The 22,537-nt window shown below is 41.0% G+C and overlaps 1 protein-coding gene across 1 annotated transcript in view; it reads left to right on the forward strand.

The window, feature by feature from the left end:
• The window catches only part of ogfod3 (2-oxoglutarate and iron dependent oxygenase domain containing 3), a 149,686-nt gene extending 127,482 nt beyond the window's left edge, over window positions 1–22,204 (forward strand). The window contains exon 9 of the mRNA XM_072558436.1: window positions 21,344–22,204. Coding sequence (XP_072414537.1) covers window positions 21,344–21,480 — 137 coding nt within the window. The 3' untranslated portion in view covers window positions 21,481–22,204. The remainder of the gene's footprint in view (window positions 1–21,343) is intronic.
• The last annotated feature ends 333 nt before the right edge of the window (window positions 22,205–22,537 follow it).

Here is a 22,537-nt window from a genome sequence, read left to right on the forward strand (position 1 = left end):
GAAGCTGAGTTTGAATTTGTGCAAGATTGTAGCAGGAGTATGGGGCCACACTTGTGGATGTAATAAACGTAATATTTCAGTGACCCAAACAGGGAAGGTGTTCCCTCAAAGGTATGTGTCTGTGAGCGTCCAGCCCTTCTGATGTTCCGCACATGGTGATCAGTGTAATTTTCTTTGTCAGTCATGACATTGACTTCTAGTTCTGGAAGTCACTGCCACACATAGGCTTCAGAGGCTAGCACAGCTAGTAAGAAAATTAGAGGCAATGCTGGAGGTAAGAGTACAGTCATTTACATCCAGATGTGACCATCACTCCTCATACCACCTCCTTAAGCCTACTTCAGTACGTCACTGTTTACACCAACTTACCTATGGACACATCCATCCCTCACCGTATCCATCCACCACTGATACTCCCCTCATTTTTTTTTCCAATGTCATAGAGTCATAGGGATGTACAGCACAGAAACAGACTGTTCGGTCCAACCCATCCATGCCAACCAGATGTCTCAACCCAATCTAGTCCCACCTGCCACACCCTGCCCATATCCCTCCAAACCCTTCCTATTCATATACCCATCCAGATGCCTTTTAAATGTTACAATTGTACCAGCCTCCACCACTTCCTCTGGCAGCTCATCCCATACATGTACCACCCTCTGTGTGAAAATATTGCCCCCTAGGTCTCTTTTATATCTTTCCCCTCTCACCCTAAACCTGTGCCTATGTCATACCAATCTCCCCTAGGTCCCGGGCTATTTCCCTCTGGAAAAAGAATGCTTGCCACCAACTGACAGAAGCCTTGACTCTGCTGAAACACTGACATTTCACAACAGTGAGGACCCTTATCCTCTGCCAGTGCATCCTCTGTGACAGATAGGGCTTCCCATGACATGTTCCTTTGCTGATTCAATCTCTTTTGAAGAGTCACAGGTCTATGAACAGGATGGAATACTGATATCGCTGCTCCTGATGTTGCTAGGGTGTGCAACTGATGGTCATGTGGGCTCTCTTCTGAGGTCCTGAGTAAATGTCGCACGTGCTGATGTGATGGATGAGAACTCCAAATGAACTGACTCTTAAGAAGTGGGTAAAATAACCTCTCAGGACAAATACTCTGAAGAAAGCTTTTTACACAAGCCGGTCAGAAAGCAGCTGTGCATTGGCATATTTCCCAGTCTTAGTTTCTAACCCTTCAATTGACATTGCCTCTTCACTTTGGTGAGTTCAAGGAAGCCCTGGAAACCAGTGAAGCCAGAGTTAAACTCCAAAACATATGTCAGCATCATTATAATCAGTGGGAGATTGTGACATAGCGGTATTGTCAATAGTCCGTAACCTAGAGACCAAGCCTTATGATCTAGAATCGTAGTTTCAGATCCCAAAATGACAGTTGGTGGAATTTAAGCTTGTTTAATATATCTGGAATATAAAGCTGATCTCAGCAATGGTAAACGTTTTTATAAAGTACTGTCTATCATCTAATATTCTAAAAAAAAACCCACTGGTTCACTAATATCCTTTTGGGAAGTACATCGCCTGGTCTGGCCTACATGTGACTCCCTATGGAAAATAAGGTCATTGACCCTCTAAAATGGCCTCGCAAACCATTTGGATCTAGGGCAATTAAGGATGGGTAACAAATGCTAGCCTTGCTATCGTCACCCTTGGCACATGGAAGAATAATGATTGAAAATATTTTGAAATTGATATATTGTCCTGATGAAGGGCTTATGCCCGAAACATCAATTCTTCTTCTCCTCGGATGCTGCTTGATCTGCTGTGCTTTCCCAATGCCACACTCTTGACTCTGATCTCACTTTCTCCATATTGTCATAATAGACCTGATCTAAAAGTTGAAGTTCTAAATTGGAGAAAGGCCAATTTTGACCATATTAGGCAAGAACCTTCAAAAACTGATTGGGCGCAGATGTTCGCAGGTAAAGGAATGGCTCGAAAATGGGAAGCCTTCAGAAATGAGATAACGAGAGTCCAGAGAAAGTATATTCCTGTCAGGGTGAAAGGAAAGACTGGTAGGTATAGGGAATACTGGATGATGAAAGAAATTGATGGTTTGGTTAAGAAAAAGAGGGAAACATATGTCAAGTGTAGACAGGATAGATTGAGTGAATCCTTAGAAGAGTATAAAGGAAGTAGGAGTATACTTAAGAGGGAAATCAGGAGGGCAAAAAAGGGACATGAGATAGCATTGGCAAATAGAATTAAGGAGAATCCAAAGGGCTTTTACAAATACCTTAAGGATGAAACGGTAACTAGAGAGAGAATAGGGCCTCTCAAACATCAGCAAGGCAGCCTTTGTGTGGAGCCACAGGGGGTGGGGCAGATATTAAACAAGTATTTTGCATCAGTGTTAACTATGGAAAAGGACATGGAAGATATAGAATGTAGGAAATAGATGGTGACATTTTGAAAAATGTCAATATTACAGAGGAGCAGGTGCTGGATGTCATGAAACGCATAAAAGTGGATAAATCCCCAGGACCTGATCAGGTATACCCTAGAACTCTGTGGGAAGCTAGAGAATTGATTGCTGGGCCTGTTACTGAGATATTTGTATCATCGATAGTCACAGGCGAAGTGCCGGAAGACTGGAGGTTGGTTAAAGTGGTGCCACTGTTTAAGAAGGGCAGTAAGGACAAGCCAGGGAACTATAGACCGGTGAGCCTGACCTCGGTGGTGGGCAAGTTGTTGGAAGGAATCCTGAGGAACAGGATGTACATATATTTGGAAAGGCAAGGACTGATTCGGGATAGTCATCATGGTTTTGTGCATGGGAAATCATGTCTCGCAAGCTTGACTGTGTTTTTTGAAGAAGTAACAAAGAGGATTGATGAGGGCAGAGCAGTAGATGTGATCTACATGGATTTCAGGAACGTGTTCGACAAGGTTCCCCATGGGAGACTGGTTAGCAAGGTTAGATCTCATGGAATACAGGGAGAACTCGCCATTTGGATACAGAAGTGGCTCAAAGGTAGAAGACAGAGGGTGGTGGTGGAGGGTTGTTTTTCAGACAGGAGTCCTGTGACCAGTGGAGTGGCACAAGGATCGGTGCTGGGTCCACTATTTTTCATCATTTATATAAATGATTTGGTTGTGAGCATAAGAGGTGTGGTTAGTAAGTTTGCAGATGATACCAAAATTGGAGGTGTAATGGATGGTGAAGAAGGTTACCTCAGATTACAACGCGCTCTGGACCAGATGGGCCAGTGGGCTGAGAAGTGGCAGATGGAGTTTAATTTAGATAGATGCAAGGTGCTGCATTTTAGGAAAGCATATCTTAGCAGGACTTATACACTTAATGGTAAGGTCCTGGGGAGTGTTGCTGAACAAAGTGACCTTAGAGTGCATGTTCATTGCTCCTTGAAAGTGGAGTCACAGGTAAATAGGATAGTGAAGAAGGCACTTGGTTATGCTTTCCTTTATTGGTCAGAGTATTGAGTACAGGAGTTGGGAGGTCATGTTGCGGCTATACAGGACATTGGTTCGGCCACTGTTGGAATATTGCGTGCAATTCTAGTCTCCTTCCTATTGGAAAGAGGGTTGAAAGGGTTGAGAAAAGATTTACAAGGATGTTGCCAGGGTTGGAGGATTTGAGCTATAGGGAGAGGTTGAATCAGCTAGGGCTTTTTTCTCTGGAGCCATCGGACACTGAGGGGTGACCTTATAGTGGTTTATAAAATCATGAGGTGCATTGATAGGATAAATAGACAGTCTTTTCCCTGGGGTGGAGGAGCTCAGAACTAGAGGCCATATGTTTAGGGTGAGAGGGAAAGACATAAAAGAGACCTAAGGGGCAACTTTTTCATGCAGAGGATGGTATATGTATGGAATGAGCTGCTAGAGGAAGTGATGGAGGCTAGTGCAACTGCAACATTTAAAAGGCATCTGGATGGGTATATGAACAGGAAGGGTTTGGCGGGATATGCGCCAGGTGCTGGCAGGTTGGACTGGATTGGGTTGGGATATCTGGTCGGCGTGGATTGAAGGGTCTGTTTCTGTGCTGTACATCTTTATGACTCTAACTGTCTTATTTGCCCACAACCTAACGTCCTTCTGCTAAATCAATTCAGATCAAGATGCTAGAGTTGCCAAGTACTATTTTCTTTAGTTCTGAATGTGTAATAGTACTGTTACCAATGGGAATTGTATTCTGATATATCGCAGCATTTCACAATGCTGATCAATGTAAGGATCAATTATCACTTGCAAAGTAGAAACCTGTGATCAACCATTGCAATAAAAGCATATCTGAATTAAAATTCAAGCATCTATTTATTGAAACTAAAAGGACAGTTTTTTTAAAAATTTCAAAGCAAATAGCTTTTTTTATTCACTCATGGGTGTTGCTGACTACCAATCCTTTGTTCCCTTTGAGAAGGTGGGGGGGGTGAACTGCCTTCTTGAACTGCTGTAGTCCATGTGCTTTAGGTAGACTCTCAATGCCATTAGGGAGGGATTTCCAAGATTTTGATGCAGTGATAGTGAAGGAATGACAATATATTTTCCAAGTGAGGATGATGAGTGACTTGGAGGGTAACTTGTAGCCAGTGGTATTCTCATGTATCTGCTTGTCCTTTGAGATGCAAGTAATTGTGAGTTTCAAAGGTGCTGTCTGAGGATCTTTGTTGAGCTTCTACAGTGCATCTTCTCGAAATACACAGTGCTGGTACTGAGTGTTGGGGGTGGATGGCGTGGATGCTTGTGGATTTGGTGCGAATCAAGTGGAATGTTTTGTCCTGAATGGTGTCAATCTGCTTGAGTGTTGTTGGAGCTGCAGTGGCAAATATTCCATTTCATTCCTGACTTGTGGCTTTCAGATGGTGAGTAGGTATTGTGGAGACAGGAGGTGAGTTACTCACCACAGAATTCCTAGCCTCTGTTTACTCTGTACTCACAATGTTTACAAGTCTGGGTATTGTCCAGATCTCATTGCATTTGAACATTGACTGCTTTAAATAACTTGAAAATGTGTTGCTGGAAAAGCGCAGCAGGTCAGGCAACATCCAAGGAACAGGAGAATCGATGTTTCGGGCATAAGCCCTTCTTCAGGAAACAGGCTTATGCCCAAAACGTCGATTCTCCTGTTCCTTGGATGCTGCCTGACCTGCTGCGTTTTTCCAGCAACACATTTTCAGCTCTGATCTCCAGCATCTGCAGTCCTCACTTTCTCCTGCTTTAAATAACTTGCCAGACAAAAAAAGTTCCAAAAGCAAATGGCTATATTTTCAGGGGGCTCCCCATTTGGGACTGGTATTTCCTTGTGTTTCACAACACATTTGCTGGGCCTGTCAACCCTGGCTGATTACGGGATTAGTTCAACCTCACAAATTTTGCAGGGGAATTTAAAGACCATCTGCCACAATAGAATTGGTAAAGGTGGGCTGGTTATCCACACCCACACCCCCATGCCATGCTGGCTACACTTGCCAGAAATGGGAATAAGGGTGAACATCTTAGAATTGGATCCTAACAGCCATTTTTAAAGGGCCCCGAGTCATCCAAACACTTTGGGAGAATATAAGACACTATTATAACCTTCAGTGAGGATTATATTGGGCAATGACAGTTTCAAGTATGTGTGAAACCTGATTTATGTGAGAGTAAAGCAATTATGTCAATGTTATCCATAGGCAATGAAGTAAATACATTTATCTTGACGTTTTGGTATGATATGCCAAGGAGCTGAAATCATCCTCTGGCAGACAGTAGAGAACTGGGGTGAGCAATGGATTGTGCTTGTCCTATCTGTCTCCTGTCATTACTTCTGCTTTTGAATGGGAAAGGTGATCAGACATTTTATGTAGCATGAATAAATCAGGATGGCGTAATTTGTGAATTTTAAAAGATACCTTCAGCCGTGGCGTAGTGCTAGGTTTTCACGTATGTGACATAAAAGTTAACAGAAAGCACAAATCTATGCCGCTTATGCTTTCAATGTTTGAATACTCCTGCAAATGCAACTATATTCCTTTTAAACATTTTGATTTTTACCACTGATAATGGAAAAATTTGACCTTTTTTTGTTGACAAAAAACACAAGATCTAAGCTGTAAATTACCTGTGGAAATGAGTTTTAATGTATTTCTAACCTTGATTATCATCAAAGTGATTGTAATTATAAATGGTCGCAGTTTAATTCACGTTTTTCTAATAAAACGTTTGCCTCCCTCATCCAAATAGATTTGAAATGTAGTTTATCATTGGGTGGAAAAGCCCTCATGTTGTACACATGATGTAGTCTCTGGACTGGGGAAAATGTTTTTACTGTCAAGTAGATCAAAGGTGCAGACTTAATCAAATTAGGAACCAATAGCAGTTATACTCATAGAGATCCACAGTACAGAACACGACCCTTCAGCCCATCATATCTGTGCTGGTCAAAAGCAATCACCTAACTATTCTAAATCCCATTTTCCAGCATTTGGCCCATGGCCTTTTATGCCTTAGGTTCCTGATGAAGGACTTTTGCCTGAAACGTTGATTCTCCTACTCCTCGGATGCTGCCTGGCCTGCTGTGCTTTTCCAGCACCACACTTTTTGAGTCTGATCTCCAGCATCTGCAGTCCTCACTTTCTCCTAGCATTTGGCCCATGGCCTTTTAATACTCGGCATTGCAAGTGCACATCTGATTATTTCTACAATGTTATGAGGGCTTCGGTCTCTCCACTCTTACAGGCAGTGAGCTCCAGATTCCTACTGCAGTGATACATGAGTAATTCTATTTTGTGAAACCGATTAAATTATAATTTTAAGAGGTAAAGGGAAATCAGTAACACTGCTGATTCATTCAGCAACTGCTTTTCTAGTACTATTTGATATTTGTTTTGTGAATTTGAAGAGTTCTTCGCTTGGATGTTGTCGGGTATGGAAGCTTTGAGTTATACAGAAAGCCTGGGACCTTTTTCACTAGAGCATAGGAGATTGAGAGATTTAAAAAAGACATGGGGGCAAATTTTCTCGACAAAGTGGTATGTGTGTGGATGGAACTTCCTAAGGATTTGGTGGATGTGGGGACAATTTCAATGTTAAAGACATTTGTTTAAAATACATGAGTAGGAAGGGTTTGGAGGTGTATGGGCCAGGATCAGGCGGGTGAGATTAGTTTAGTTTGGAATTATGTTTGACCTGGACTGGTTGAACCGAAGGGTCTGTTTCTGTGCTCTATGACTCTGTGACTCTCTTTGCTCTGTTTTCATTTTCTTCCCCACCCCGCTACCCCCCCTCCCAAGTCTCCTCATCCATATTTTCCAAAGTATGTCTCATGTTCACGGCACAGTCTGACATTCCCACATACTAGTTTCCTCTAAGAAAAAAGTCTGACATTTATGTAAGTGATTTATCATAGTCCCTAAAGGGTTCAAAGTGTTTCACATGCAGTTAATTTATTTTGAAATGAAAGCAATCCACAAAACATCAATCCAATGAAGAGCAAATTAATTTGCCTTTGGCAAAGATGGTTGAGGGAGATGTCAATTGAATGCCAGAGAATTTTCTGTTTTTTTTAGGAGAGATTCATGGGACCTTTAACACCCATCTTAGCCACTGTAACAAAAAGACAAGCCCCCCTCTGTTTTAACGTTCAGCCAAAGGACAGTAACCATGCTGTATTCCTTCCATTAGGCAGTGGTATTTTAGGATTATATCCCCTTATCTTAGACTGTAAGTGTATGCTCATAGCCTCTTGTGCTTTATTTTAAGGCAACAGTTTAAACAGTTTTAATAGGGAAAAATAAAGAATTTCTTTAAAAAGACTGACTGGCCACTGTGATGTGGCATGTTGAGGCACAACAGAGAAAGAGCCCGCCCTTTTGTGTGCTTATATCTTTCTGGAAGGGACAAATGCAAATAGTACAACTGATTCCAAATGCAAGAAACATTTGAACTTCTGAGAATGCAGAATTGAAACTGGGTCAGAATAAAAATAAAATGACAAACGAAAGGTGAATATTCTCAAAACTTACAGGCACAAGATATACCCATTGGAGCTGAGGTGGGTAGTTTTACCTATTCTGCCATTTGAACGTTTTGCAATTTGTCCATAAAACCTATCAGTAAATGTCTATTCTAAAATATTGCACATTCCTCTGCGTTAAGTGCATTGCCATTTTGCATCTGCAATATTATGGAGCAAGAATCACAAAGATGTTCTTTGGGCAAAAAAAGTCCATTCCTGACTCATCACCACTGTGGGTGACCCACTGTGTGTACTATCACCGCCCAGGGTGACCCTGTGTGTGTACCATCACCGCCCGGGGTGACCCTGTGTGTACCATCACCGTCCTGGGTGACCCTGTGTGTGTACCATCACCGTCCTGGGTGACCCTGTGTGTGTACCATCACCGCCCGGGGTGACCCTGTGTGTACCATCACCGTCCTGGGTGACCCTGTGTGTGTACCATCACCGCCCGGGGTGACCCTGTGTGTACCATCACCGTCCTGGGTGACCCTGTGTGTGTACCATCACCGTCCTGGGTGACCCTGTGTGTGTACCATCACCGCCCAGGGTGACCCTGCGTGTGTACCATCACCGCCCGGGGTGACCCTGCGTGTGTACCATCACCGCCCGGGGTGACCCTGTGTGTGTACCATTACCGCCCTGGGTGACCCTGTGTGTGTACCATTACCGCCCGGGGTGACTCTGTGTGTACCATCACTGCCCGGGGTGACCCTGTGTGTACCATCACCGTCCTGGGTGACCCTGTGTGTGTACCATCACCGCCCGGGTTGACTCTGTGTACCATCACTGCCCGGGGTGACCCTGTGTGTGTACCATTTACGCCCGGGGTGACTCTGTGTACCATCACTGCCCGGGGTGACCCTGTGTGTACCATCACTGCCCGGGGTGACCCTGTGTGTGTACCATCAACACCCGGGGTGACCCTGTGTGTGTACCATCACCACCCGGGGTGACCCTGTGTGTGTACTATCACAATAGACAATAGGTGCAGGAGTAGGCCATTCTGCCCTTCGAGCCTGCATCACCATTCAATATGATCATGGCTGATCATCCTTAATCAGTATCCTGTTCCTGCCTCACCTCCATAACCCTTGATTCCACTATCCTTGAGAGCTCTATCCAACTCTTTCTTAAATGAATCCAGAGACTGGGCCTCCACTGCCCACTGAGGCAGAGCATTCCACACAGCCACCACTCTCTGGGTGAAGATGTCTCTCCTCATCTCTGTCCTAAATGGTCTACCCTGTATTTTTATGCTGTGTCCTCTGGTTCGGCACTCACCTATCAGCGGAAACATGTTTCCTGCCGCCAGAGTGTCCAATCCTTTAATAATCTTATATGTCTCAATCAGATCCTCTCTCAGTCTTCTAAACTCAAGGGTATACAAGCCTTGTTGCTCCAGTCTTTCAGTGTAAGGTAATCCTGCCATTCCGGGAATTGACCTCGTAAACCCAAGCTGCACTCCCTCAATAGCCAGAATGTCTTTCCTCAAATTTGGAGACCAAAACGGCACACAGTACTCGAGGTGTGGTCTCACGAGGACCCTGTACAGCTGCAGAAGAACGTCTTTGCTTCAATACTCAATCCCTCTTGTTATGAATGCCAGCATGCTATTAGCCTTCTTCACTACCTGCTGTACCTGCATGCTTACCTTCATTGACTGGTGTACAAGAACACCCAGATCTCTCTGTACTGCCCCTTTACCTAAATTGATTCCATTCGGGTAGTAATCTGCCTTCCTGTTCTTGCCACCAAAATGGATAACCATACATTTATCCATATTAAACTGCATCTGCCATGCATCTGACCACTCACCTAATTTGTCCAGGTCACCCTGTAATCTCCTAACATCCTCATCACATTTCACCCTGCCACCCAGCTTTGTATCATCAGCAAATTTGATAATGTTATTGCTAATATCATCTTCTATATCATTAACATATATTGTAAAAAGCTGCGATCCCAATACTAATCCCTGTGGTACCCCACTGGTCACTGCCTGCCATTCCGAAATGGAGCCGTTTATCACTACTCTTTGTTTCCTGTCAGCCAAGCAATTTTCAATCCAAGTTAGTACTTTGCCCCAATACCATGCGCCCTCATTTTGCTCACTAACCTCCTATGTGGGACTTTATCAAAAGCTTTCTGAAAGTCCAGGTACACTACATCTACTGGATCTCCCTCATCCATCTTTAGAGTTACAGCCTCAAAAAATTCCAGAAGATTAGTCAAGCATGATTTCCCCTTCATAAATCCATACTGACTCTGACTTATCCTGTTACTACTATCCAGATGTGCCGTAATTTCATCCTTTATAACTGACTCCAGCATCTTTCGCACCACTGAGGTCAGACTAACTGGTCTATAATTTCCTGCTTTCTCTCTCCCACCTTTCTTAAAAAGTGGTATAACATTAGCCACCCTCCAATCCGCAGGAACTGATGCCGAATCTATCGAACTCTGGAAAATAGTCACCAACGCATCCACGATTTCCCGAGCCACCTCCTTCAGTGCCCTGGGATGTAGACCATCAGGCCCCGGGGACTTATCAACCTTCAGACCTAACAGTCTCTCCAACACCAAATCCTGGCAAATATAAATTCCCTTAAGTTCAGGTCCTTCAGCCACTGTTACTTCAGGGAGATTGCTTGTGTCTTCCCCAGTGAACACAGATCTGAAGTACCAATTTAATTCTTCTGCCATTTCTTTGTTCCCCGTAATATATTCCCCTGTTTCTGTCTTCAAGGGCCCAATTTTAGTCTTAACCATTTTTTTGCCTTTCACATACCTAAAAAAGCTTTTACTATCCTCCTTTATATTATTGGCCAGTTTACCTTCGTACCTCATTTTTTCTCTGCGTATTACCTTCTTAGTAATCCTCTGTTGTTCTTTAAAAGCTTCCCAGTCCTCCGTTTTCCCACTTATCTTTGCTATGTTATACTTTTTCTCTTTTAACTTTATATGTTTCTTAACTTCCCTCATCAGCCACGGCCCCCATGCCTCCTCCTAGGATCTTTCTTCCTGTTTAGAATGAACTGATCCCGCAACTTCTGCATTATACACAGAAATATCCGCCATTGTTCCTCCAATGTCATCCCTGCTAAGGTATTGCACCATTGAACTTTGGCCAGCTCCTCCCTCATAGCTCCATAGTTCCCTTTATTCAACAGAAGTATTGTCACTTCCGACTGTACCCTCTCCCTCTCAAATTGCAGATTGAAGCTTATTGTATTATAGTCACTACTTCCCAATGGCTCCTTCACTTCGAGGTCCCTGACCAATTCTGGTTCGTTGCACAATACCAGATCCAGAATTGCCTTCTCCCTGGTCGGCTCCAGCACCAGCTGTTCTAAGAATCCATCTCTGAGGCACTCCACAAAGTCTCTTTCTTGAGGTCCAATACCATCCTGATTCTCCCAGTCTACCTGCATGTTGAAATCCCCCATAACAACTGTAGTAACATCTTTGCGACAGGCCAATTTTAGCTCCTAATTCAACTTACGTCCAACATCCAGACTACTGTTTGGGGGCCTGTAGATGACTCCCAAGAGGGTCTTTTTACCCTTAGTATTTCTCAGCTCTATCCACACTGACTCTAAATTCCCTGATTCTAGGTCCCCCCGCGCAAGGGACAGAATATCATCCTTTACCAACATGGCCACCCCACCCCCTCTGCCCATCAGTCTCTCCTTACGATAGCATGTGTAGCCTTGAATATTCATTTCCCAGGCCCTGTCCTCTTGAAGCCACGTCTCAGTTATCCCCACAATATCGTATCTGCCAATTTTCAAAAGAGCCTCAAGCTCATCCATCCTATTTCTAATGCTTCATGCATTCATGTATAGTTTTAATTTGTTACTGCCCTCACCCTTCCCATCAACCCCTATTTCACTCAACCTTACAGCATGATCCCTTTCTGAGTTTTCTGCCTCATTGATACATTTGTCTTTCTTGAGTTCTCTTGTTCTAACTTTCCCTTCAATTTCCTTCTTAAACCTCCAGTTTGTCCCCCCCCCCCCCCCCCCGCTAATTAGTTTAAACATAGCTGTGTTGGAGTAGCAAACCTGCCTGCCAGAATGTTGGTCCCTAACCTATTAAGGTGCAAACCATCTCTCTTGTAGAATTTATGCTTACCACAAAATATACCCCAGTGATCTAAGAATTTAAATCCTTGCTTTCTGCACCAGTTCCCCAGCCACAGGTTCAAGTCCATTATCTCCCTGTTTCTGGCCTCACCAGCCCGAGGAACTGGAAGCAAACCAGAGATAACCACCTTGGACGGTACACGACCCTGTGTGTGTACCGTCACCGCCTGGGGTGACCCTGTGTGTACCATCACCGCCCAGGGTGACCCTGTGTGTGTACCATCATCACCCGAGGTGACCCGGTGTATGTACCATCACAAGCCAGGGTGTCCCTGTGTATGTACCATTACTTCCTGGGGTGACCCTGTGCGTGTACCATCACTTCCCAGGGTGACCCTGTGTGTAACATCACTGCCCTGGGTGACCCTGTGTGTACCATCAATGTGTGTTAACTCTGAGTAATTCTCCTGAATGAATTAAAGATAAAGTTGTTGGATTTGGAACCCAGAATCTTGCCAAAAGGGGGCAGGATCTTCAGCACCCAGTGGAAATGTGGGCGGGAGAATGCTTAATTGGGCTGGAGGCCCGATATCTGTTTCCAAATGTCAGCTTAAAGTTTTCATCGTTAAACTACCAAAAACATTCAGTCAGATCTGCCTCACATCCTCTGCTGCTGGAGTTACATTCACAGTTCCCACTCCTGTTTGGCAGGACATGTGTGCACAAGCCTAACTCGATATGCAAGGTGTGTGCATGCTGGGGTAGACTTCTTCCTGGAAACTCTGAGTGGGCGCCTCTTCATTAAGGTGACTCCTTCATAACGATGTCCTTTTGCTTAAACTGTTCTGGTCTGAGAGAGGCAGACGGGCCCGCCCATCATGTGAAGTAACTTGCTGCATGTCAGTGCTATGCTACCAGAATATGACCCTGAGCCTACTCTCAGTGGGTTTTGGGTGAATGCCTCTGTACTGGTGGGGGGTTGGGACGAACACCTCGATAGCGCATTCTCCATCTCAATGGCAAAGGACAGGTAATAAATGCTGGCCCAGCTGGTGATGCCCACGTTCCACAAGTGAATATAAAAAAAGATTCTTAAAAGGATTTGGACTCTTTGTTCTTAGAGGTGTTACTTCATGTGGTGCTACAATAGGACCTGGGTGTGGAGCTTCTTCTGGGAGTGGGAGTGGGATTTACAGGTTGCGAATAAACAGGAGATAAACATAAAGATTTGTTAGTCTCATGAACTGCTGTCCTTGCTGCTCCATGTGTAGTTGTGGATAGCAGAGTGGAGGGTTTCTCACAAGATGAGTGTCATCTCAAATTCCCTTTCAGGACAGGCATGGTCCCTTTGCTCTCCTTCCAGTAGCCTGCTCCTCAAAGGGGGATTGCGAGGATATTTCCTCTTGTGGGAGAATCTAGAACTGGAGGTCATAGTGTAAAATTAAGAAGGTATCCATTTAAAACAGAGATGAGGAAACCTCTTCTCTGAGAGGTTTGAGAGTCTTTGGAATTCCCTTTGTCAAAAGATAGTGGATGCAGAATATTTAATTATTTTTAAGGCAGAGGTGGATAGATCCCTGATTATCAAAGGGCTGAAAGATAATTGGGGATATGCTGGAATGGAGAGTTGATGTGAATCAGTTAAACCACGCTCTTTATTGAGCAGAGTGGACTATTCACAAATGTGTAAGTCCTCCTGGTTGTGTTGAGCCACCATGGTGCTGATGTTGCATGAGCTGCTACGTTGGAGCTCCTTCTATGTTTTCACTATGAATCCTAACAGATGCTCGAGGGTCAGTACTCATTACTTACCGTGGGACGTGCTGCCCGAGAAAGTGATGGAGGCAAATGGAATTGAACCAGGAGACGTTTAGATTATGATTGGATTTTATTTAAAAATGAAGAATGTCAGGGATTTTGGGAGAAACGGGGGAATGGCACTGAGTGAATTGCTCATTCGGAGAGTTGGTGCAGTCATGATAGACCAAATGATGGACTCTTGTGCTGTGACAGCTGTGTGATAAAGCCAACTTGAGGACTGATAAAGTAAATGGCACGTGAGCATTCCCTCTTTGACATTATAAGACGCTTTATCAATTTAGAGAGAGGAGCAGAATACCAGTATGGAGCAGACTTATGAAGTATAGAAAGTTATCATTCTACTGTTACACAATTACTAACACCAGTACAATTAAATGAAATTAGCTGCACCAAAGTCATTCCAGTTCTTATTCTAGCTTTTCCAATTAACTCTGAGATGGGAGGAAAAGGTTGAACTGAGCAGAATTGAGTGATCTACTTCTGAAATAGATGAAGTGGGTTCAGGAGTCATATTTTTCTGAACCTCCTTGAAATTGGATAATTTCTGGATTTCACGTTCTTTGGAGCTGACATATTTTCCTCCAGTACATTTATTGGATGGAAGTATTCTTGCTCCACGGTTCTTCTTTATTAACAGAGAACTAACCTTTTTGGTGTTTAGTGTTTCTATTTACTTCTCTATAACATCATAACGTGAGGTGACAAGTTTATCTTCACACATCAGAAGGGAATGGAAATGAAGTTAATTAATTCTAATCATATTGGAAATACTGTAAAGGGACTGGCTCCCTAAGCTTCATTTCTTAAACTGCTGTTGGGGGATGCATATCTTCTTTAGTAAACAGGAAGACTTGAATTCTGGACTAAACATTTGTGCTGCACTCCATAGGAAAGTGCATTCTTTCCTTTTTCTCTTGAAAACTATGGTAAGAACACTTATGACTGATTTTAGTTTTGTATAACACAATGCATCTGTTTAACTCAAAATATTGCAAAACAGAACTGCATCTGTATATTTATTTGTGGAGTTTGGCAGCAAATTATCTTCCTTTTTAAAGTGCCTTTACTTAACTCTGCACGGATGGTGCATTAATATATTGGATGAACTGCACAAAAACCCTCCATTCTTGATCCGACAAAGTTGTGTTTACTATTTTCAAAACTGATTTCGAAATTCACCACTTTAGGGTTTTATTTTGAAGTGAAGTTGTTGGGATACTGGAATGCTATTTCAGACGGTAATTCCACCCCCAACTCTGCCTGTTAACCCTGTTTAATGAAAATTACCTCTAGGACCAATATGGATGCTCCAGCAGGTAAAAGCTGAGGAATGATCATGCAGCACTTATTGCTAACTCAGAAATGTTACAAACAATTGCTAATATTACAGGCAAGACTCAAAATTGTAACAGGTGAGATCAAGCATCTTTTTACAGCAAAACCTAAACATTTACTTCTCATAGGTCTCCATTTCACTTTTAGAAAACATACAATATAAACATGTTTAGATTCCAGTTTCTTCATTTTCTTCAAAAGGCTGGCAGTTTCTGTGGAGTTGCAGCCCGGGAAACAAAAAAGCCAACAAATTTCATTTTTCACTTCCATACCTGGTCACCCAAGGAAGCAGCGAAAATGTTTAAAATTCTGAGCACTGCTTCAAATCACCAAATATGCTCTCTAAATTATACTGCAAAACAGTTTGCCATTAACAAATGCAAATCTCACTAAATTTCAAACATAATTGTTCAGGAGCTGTGTGCAAATCAAATTATTTTCTTTGCCCGGTTAAAGAAAATAACCAGGACTTCCCATAGCCAAGGTGTAATGATACAAAATAAATTGGTGCACTTGGTGAAATACTGACATCAATTGCTTTATTTGGTAATTTTATTGTTTAAAACAAATCACCCATCAAAAGAGAATTGAATAAATACTTAAAGAAGAAAGCATTGCAAGATGTAGGGAAAGAGCAACGGTATAGAACCAAATGAAAAGACCCAGTGCAAAAATGACTTCCTTTTGAACTTGAAATTTTATGATGCTTTGTACAAAAAGAACAGAGAATCATGGTTTCTTTAAAATCTTGATGTTCTATTATTGTTAGTGATGTTTGTAACCACAATACAATACTGCAAAATCAATCATATATTTAATATTTGAACTGTTCTATATAATATTTTTTTCCTATTTAAATTGTACTTATATAATCCTTGACTCTGAAAATCAGTGTTGATCAGTAAACCTAATAGAGTGGTAACACTAGGTGGCAGTGAGAGGATATCTGATAAACTGCAATGAAAAATTGATATGTATCTTCCTAAGTCTATGATGATGGTAAGTAAAGGTAAATGGGCACAGATTCAAGATTTTAACTATATTACAATGTTACTATATTACAATGTTGGAGATTATACTTGATTACTTGAGATCATTTAATTTTTAAAAGGACGAAAATAAATTCATAAGGTTTTCCATTCCTTTGAAAAAAAGTATCTTAAAGGAACTGAGTTTTCTGTAAGCATTTGGTGTTTAGTTTGCCAAGTATTCTTAATCTTCAGATATTTTACCAAAATGAGGGATTAATTGTATGGGATGCCTGTGTCTTTAACAGACTTTTGATGTATCCATGGATCTTTGCCTTCAATTCCTCTTCATTGTTGTTGGCAAGAACTGTATTTTATTGTGTTCCAATTTCTTCCATAAATGAGCTCAGAATTTTCTGGAGGACAAGGTTACGAGCTCAGAAATCAATCTTTAAAAATGTGATGTTTTGTAAGTTTTCAGTTTAATTCCTGTCAAAGCCCCTTGATTACAGGATGGCCTGACCCAAGCTCTGACTAGTTATTCTAACCTCTTTCCAAAATACATAAATTTTTTTCAAATATTCAAGAAAAATTGAAAAAAAAGAGGTGGGAACTGGACAATAAGCCAGTTAAAGATTTAGGGTGTAGGTTTGCTCGCTGAGCTGTAGGTTTGATATCCAGACGTTTCATTACCTGGCTAGGTAACATCATCAGTGGCGACCTCCAAGTGAAGTGAAGCTGTTGTCTCCTGCTTTCTATTTATATCTTTCTCCTGGATGGGATTCCTGGGATTTGTGGTGATGTCATTTCCTGTTCGTTTTCTGAAGGATTGATAGATGCCATCTAGATCTATGTGTTTGTTTATGGCGTTGTGGTTGGAGTGCCAGGCCTCTAGGAATTCTCTGGCATGTCTGTTGTCCCAGTCGAAATGTTGGTTTTTTTCATCCGTGTGTAGGGCTACAACGGAGAGAGGGTTGTGTCTTTTTGTGGCTAGCTGGTGCTCGTGTATCCTGGTGGCTAACTTTCTTTCTGTTTGTCCTACGTAGTGTTTGTGGCAGTCCTTGCATGGAATTTTGTAGATGACGTTGGTTTTGTCCATGGGTTGTACTGGGTCTTTTAAGTTTGTTAGTTTTTGTTTGAGAGTGTTGGTGGGTTTGTGTGCTACTAGGATTCAGAGGGGTCTTTGATGTATGGTAAGGTGGTTCGGGTTTCTGGCTGTATTTGGTCTGCTTGTCGTGGTTTGTTCTTGAGGAATCTGCGCACTGTATTTTTTGAGTATCCGTTCTTCTTGAATACGTTGTATAGGTGGTTCTCCTCTGTTTTCCGAAGTTCATCTGTGCTGCAGTGTGTGGTGGCTCGTTGGAATAGTGTTCTGATACAGTTTTGTTTGTGTGTGTTGGGATGGTTGCTGGTGTAGATAAGTATTTGGTCAGTGTTTGTCGGTTTTCTGTATACGCAGGTTTGTAGTTCTCCGTTGTCCATTCTTTCGACTGTGACGTCCAGGAATGCAAATTTGTTGTCGGTTTCTTCCTCCTTGGTGTGAGGGTGTTGTTGATGATGTTAAATGTCTCTTCTATCTTGTTTCGTTTTGTGATGACAAAGGTGTCATCTACGTAACTGACCCAGATTTTTGGTTTGATGGTTGGTAAGGCTGATTGTTCTAGTCTTTGCATTACTGCTTCTGCTATGAATCCTGATAGCGGAGATCCCACGGGTGTGCCGTTGGTTTGTTTGTAGACTATGTTATTGAAGGTGAAGTGGATGGTGAGGCACAGTTCCACTAGCTTCATGATGTTTTCGTTGGTAATGTGATTGGCGGTGTTTGGTGTGTGAGTGATGGTCTGTTCTAAAAATGTGGTAAGTGTTTCCTTTGCCAGATCGATGTTCATGGAGGTGAACAATGCTGTTACGTCGAATGAGATCACTGTTTAAAGATGTTGTGCAATTTGCATTAACAGTAGTAGAATGTAGCTTTAGATCCATAACTTATAATCCATGAGCACTTTAACTTTCACAAATTGAAGTGAGAAAAATTCTATTGTTGTGCATCTCTTGGTTGTCAGCAGGGACAATTTTTATGTACTTCTCTTGGTGGAAGAATTGATAACATGGAGATCATTTGATCTACTTACTTGCTCATTTCTTCACAAATATGTACAAGTGTGATTTTAAAAAAAGGTAATATTTTACAGAGGAATTGAAATGGTTTGGTCTTGACTGGGAGAAATCTGGTGTAAGAAAATCTTTTCTGAAAGGAATAGTCATTGCCTGAAGAATGCATGAGAAATGGAGGCAGCTTTTAATCAGACATAAAGAGCACATCGAATATTGGGTGACTGACTGCTTTGCTGTATGCATTTATGATGATTTTCTAGTATTAGGTCAACATTCTATAAGTACTTACACGTGATAAACAGCATGAATAGTTCATGCGTACATTGCTCAAGACCTTTTTCAACAACACTTGTAAATTCTACTCAGGGCTCATGATCAATACAAGCACAGAAGTAACACAAAGCAGTTAAGATTATTCATCAGAAATGTTTACACCTCGTTTTCCTAAAATGACTTTAGGAAAATAAATTAAATTTGTTGACACCAGTATCCTCAGACTACATTGTGCCATTTCCACATAACATGAAATGAATAAAAAAGCCAAGCCAGTCCTTGTCCTATCAGAGTTTGAAAGAATAAGTAAGAAACGTGGCAGTGTAACAATAAAACCTTTTGCATATTCAACTCAGTAAACAAACTGCGCTGAGCCTGTTTTGTACTCTGGAATGTATTTTATTCTCAAAACGCATGGAGTATATCGTTAATCTGCAGAATAAAGTGCATAAACCTGGCAATTGACACTGTTTGATGGAGGCTCAGCAGGGTTGATAATGTGTAGACTTTCCATCATGATGGAATTAAGACAGGAGATGAATAGTTTGATCTTTTCCTAACTTTCAATATCAAAGTTATATCCAGGACATGGGCCAAAATATACGTTTAGACTTTCGCTGTTTTACTAAAATTGTTCAGATTGTTACTAATTTCCAATGACAAAACAAAATTAAATTAAGAGTTTGAAGAATTAGGAGAAGATCCATTTGAGCAGCTGCCTCTCTGTTCAGCAGTTCAACTGTTCAAAATAAAATCAAATTAACTTTTTTGTCAAGAACAGGTACCTTGCCGAGACACCTGTTTCAATCACAATGCATAATAATATTATGAAGTTTTATATTATGGATTACATTTACTTCTAGAATCAAAGGTCACTGTTCATTAACTTTGCTTCATACTCCATTTTGTGCTTTGAATAACCCTGCATTTGGTCTACATTCATGTAACTTTATAAAGTCGGTCCTTCTTTTACTGACTAAAAATATGTACAAGAGTTTTGGAGATTTGAACTCTAGTCCTGCTAATATTAATTCATATTATATCTGTTAAAGTGTCAACTTTTATTAAAATTTAATATGCCTTTATCTCTGTATTGTAGACTAGATATAACTTGAAAAATTATATGAGTATGTTAAATATAAATTCATTGAAATTTTAAAAATCCCTTATTCCAAAGGTTATTTAAAGTAAACAGCACTTGTACTGCCAGTTTTCTGTTAATTGTTCATATCAGAAGTGAGATTATTGTTATAAATTCCAGGACTGGCCAGTTTATTTTTTCTTGTTCTAATCTTCTGTTATCTTTAAAAGTATTAGGCATAAAACATCATCTGCAAGCTCTTAACATGACTGACTGAAGAAAAAAGAAAGTAGCTGTTTGTAAAATAGGCACAGTCCTTAGTGCATTTTGAGGGTGTATGCATGCTATATGAAAAAACTGTTGTTGTGAGGTGCAGAATGCAATGTTTAAGCTTTCAAACCACTTAATGACAAAATGCAGCCCAAAGTGGTATTCAATTTCCTATATTCATCTATTGATACTTCTATAATATGTACTGACAAAAACGCTGAGGTCACGTTCATGAAACTACAATGACTTTGCATTGAAGATATCTCGACAGTTACTAGATTGAACTGTGCATTGGAGAGGAATATCATGATGCTTTGGAACTAATGACAAGTGGAGTGTACCTGCTTTAATGCAGGGAAGGGTAGAATCCAATTTGTGTTCAATACAGCTCAACATCCAGAAATAGGGTACATCACCATGTACTCATGATTTTTTTCAGTGATGTTTGTTGGATAATAAATATTGGCAAGGTCACTTGGAGAACTCTCCATCTCTTTAACTCATGGCGTGGGATATTTTATCATTTAGCTGGGAAAGTGAAGGTGAGGATGTGCTGACTGTGGGGGAAGGTTGGTTAACCATCTCATTAGTGGAGCAGTGTTTCTTTAGTACTTCACCAGCATGCTATCTCGGATTATGTCTCCAACTGTGACTTTTGGTTTGAACCACGGCCTTCTGCCTCAGTGCTGCCACTGAACCAAGGCTAGCACTGTATTCAATAGGGTTGAAGTTTCCGAACTTGACCCCTTGCTGAGTTGATATTCTCCAATACCCATGATGTCTGTAGGTAGCACAACAGTCCTTTGCATTGAAATACCAATATTTGTTATAACAGGTGCATTATTTTACCACATTTTAAATGTGTACTGCAGTTTTCTGTGGTCAAACCACTGGTAAGCAATATAGTTCCTTGTCTTCCTCTGAAGATAATGGAGGGGCAAGTTACTTACCTATTGTCCTTATTCTATATAATTGTTTAGCATCAGTGCAACTCTAGTCCTTTCTATGCGTGGCCTGTTGGAATGATTTTAGTCATTTTAATTTGATATAACTTTTCTGTATTGTTATTGGTATGTGGCTGTGGTTTTGTTCAAGCAGACACAATCGTACACTAGTTAACATGAACTAAAACACAGTCAAAAGAATGTAATCTTTGAGAGATTTTCAATTTTCAGCCTTCTTTGGATATGTGTCTTAGGAAACAATCAAACCGTTAAACATATTTTCACCTGTAGTTAAATAGTTCAAGGTGACATGTATTCTCCAGTAGTACTTTGTAAAATAAAACCTGACATTTTCTGGATATATTGATGTTTGAATGATGATGATAGCAGCAGTATTTTCAGTGTGGTTTTAAATGTAAACATATGTCTTACGACTTTATCTGAGTTAATTGTTGCATCTTTTCATGCTGCAGGTCGCGTTTCTTTCTTCACATCTGGTTCAGAAAATCTTCATTACGTGGAAAAGGTAGAGTGGGGTACAAGATATGCCATCACAGTGTCATTCAGCTGTGACCCTGCCCATGCCATTGAAGATCCTTCTTTATCATAGACTGATTGGGGCCTTGAAGAACAACTCCTAGAAATAAACTGCCAAAAACAAAAACAAGTAAATCAATTATACACTCAAAATCATCGAGTTTTAAGTTAGATTGAAAATCAAATATGGAGGAAGTACTACACTATTGAAAATTGGCTTGGATCCATGGTCATAGAGCTTTAACTGTGTTCCTGAACTAGTTTCTATTTAAAGGTGTTTTTTTATTAATGTTATAATGCTGAGTGTCACTGTCAAATTATATCAACACCAAATGTCTTTATGCAATTATGATATGACAGCGAAACATGACATTTAACATTGCTGTTCAATTGATATTCATGAGTTTGTTGAAAGTGTTAACTGGCTAAGTATTATCTGGTAGTCTATTGCTGTTGGAACCACATTGTGGACTTTTGTTAAGCTATTTCAATTCTTTAATCAGGGTATCAGGTATTTGTTTTTTCAAATTAAGCGTGGTCACCTTTCAGATGTTTATTCATTAAAAATGACATCAGGTTGTCATTCCAAATCTATTGTGAAGCCTTCAGGTCAGGATCAGTTCCTGCAACAAGTGCCATATTTGACCTCTGTCAGTGTTTGTGCCAGAGTAGATTTGCTGAATGAATCTGAGAGAATAATTAATGAGTGTTTAGTGTCTAATGTTTGACACTCTACTTAATTAATTCAAGTTTCCCTATATGAAACAAACCCATGTTAAATAAATCTTTTCAAACAATCCTGCCAACAGCCTGAGCAATTATGTTCTTTATTGAAAAGTATTTAACTCTTCATTTACCACATGATAATAAATAGGTAGTGGCCCCTTCATACTGTTCTCTTTCCCTAATTCTGTCTATACAAGAATAACATCAGAATAATCTATCCAGGCAGTTACATAGTTTCTATATTTAAGAATCACAGCAGCAGTGTAGTTATTGTCTCACTAAATTTTTAAAAACTCATTCATGGGATGTGGACATCGCTGGCTAGGCCAACATTTATAGACAGTCCCTAGTTGCCAATGAAAAGTTGGTGATTAGTTGCCTTCTTGAGCTGCTGCTTAAGGTAG

This window comes from Chiloscyllium punctatum, chromosome 39 (assembly GCF_047496795.1).
Source record: "Chiloscyllium punctatum isolate Juve2018m chromosome 39, sChiPun1.3, whole genome shotgun sequence".
Lineage (NCBI taxonomy): Eukaryota > Metazoa > Chordata > Chondrichthyes > Orectolobiformes > Hemiscylliidae > Chiloscyllium > Chiloscyllium punctatum.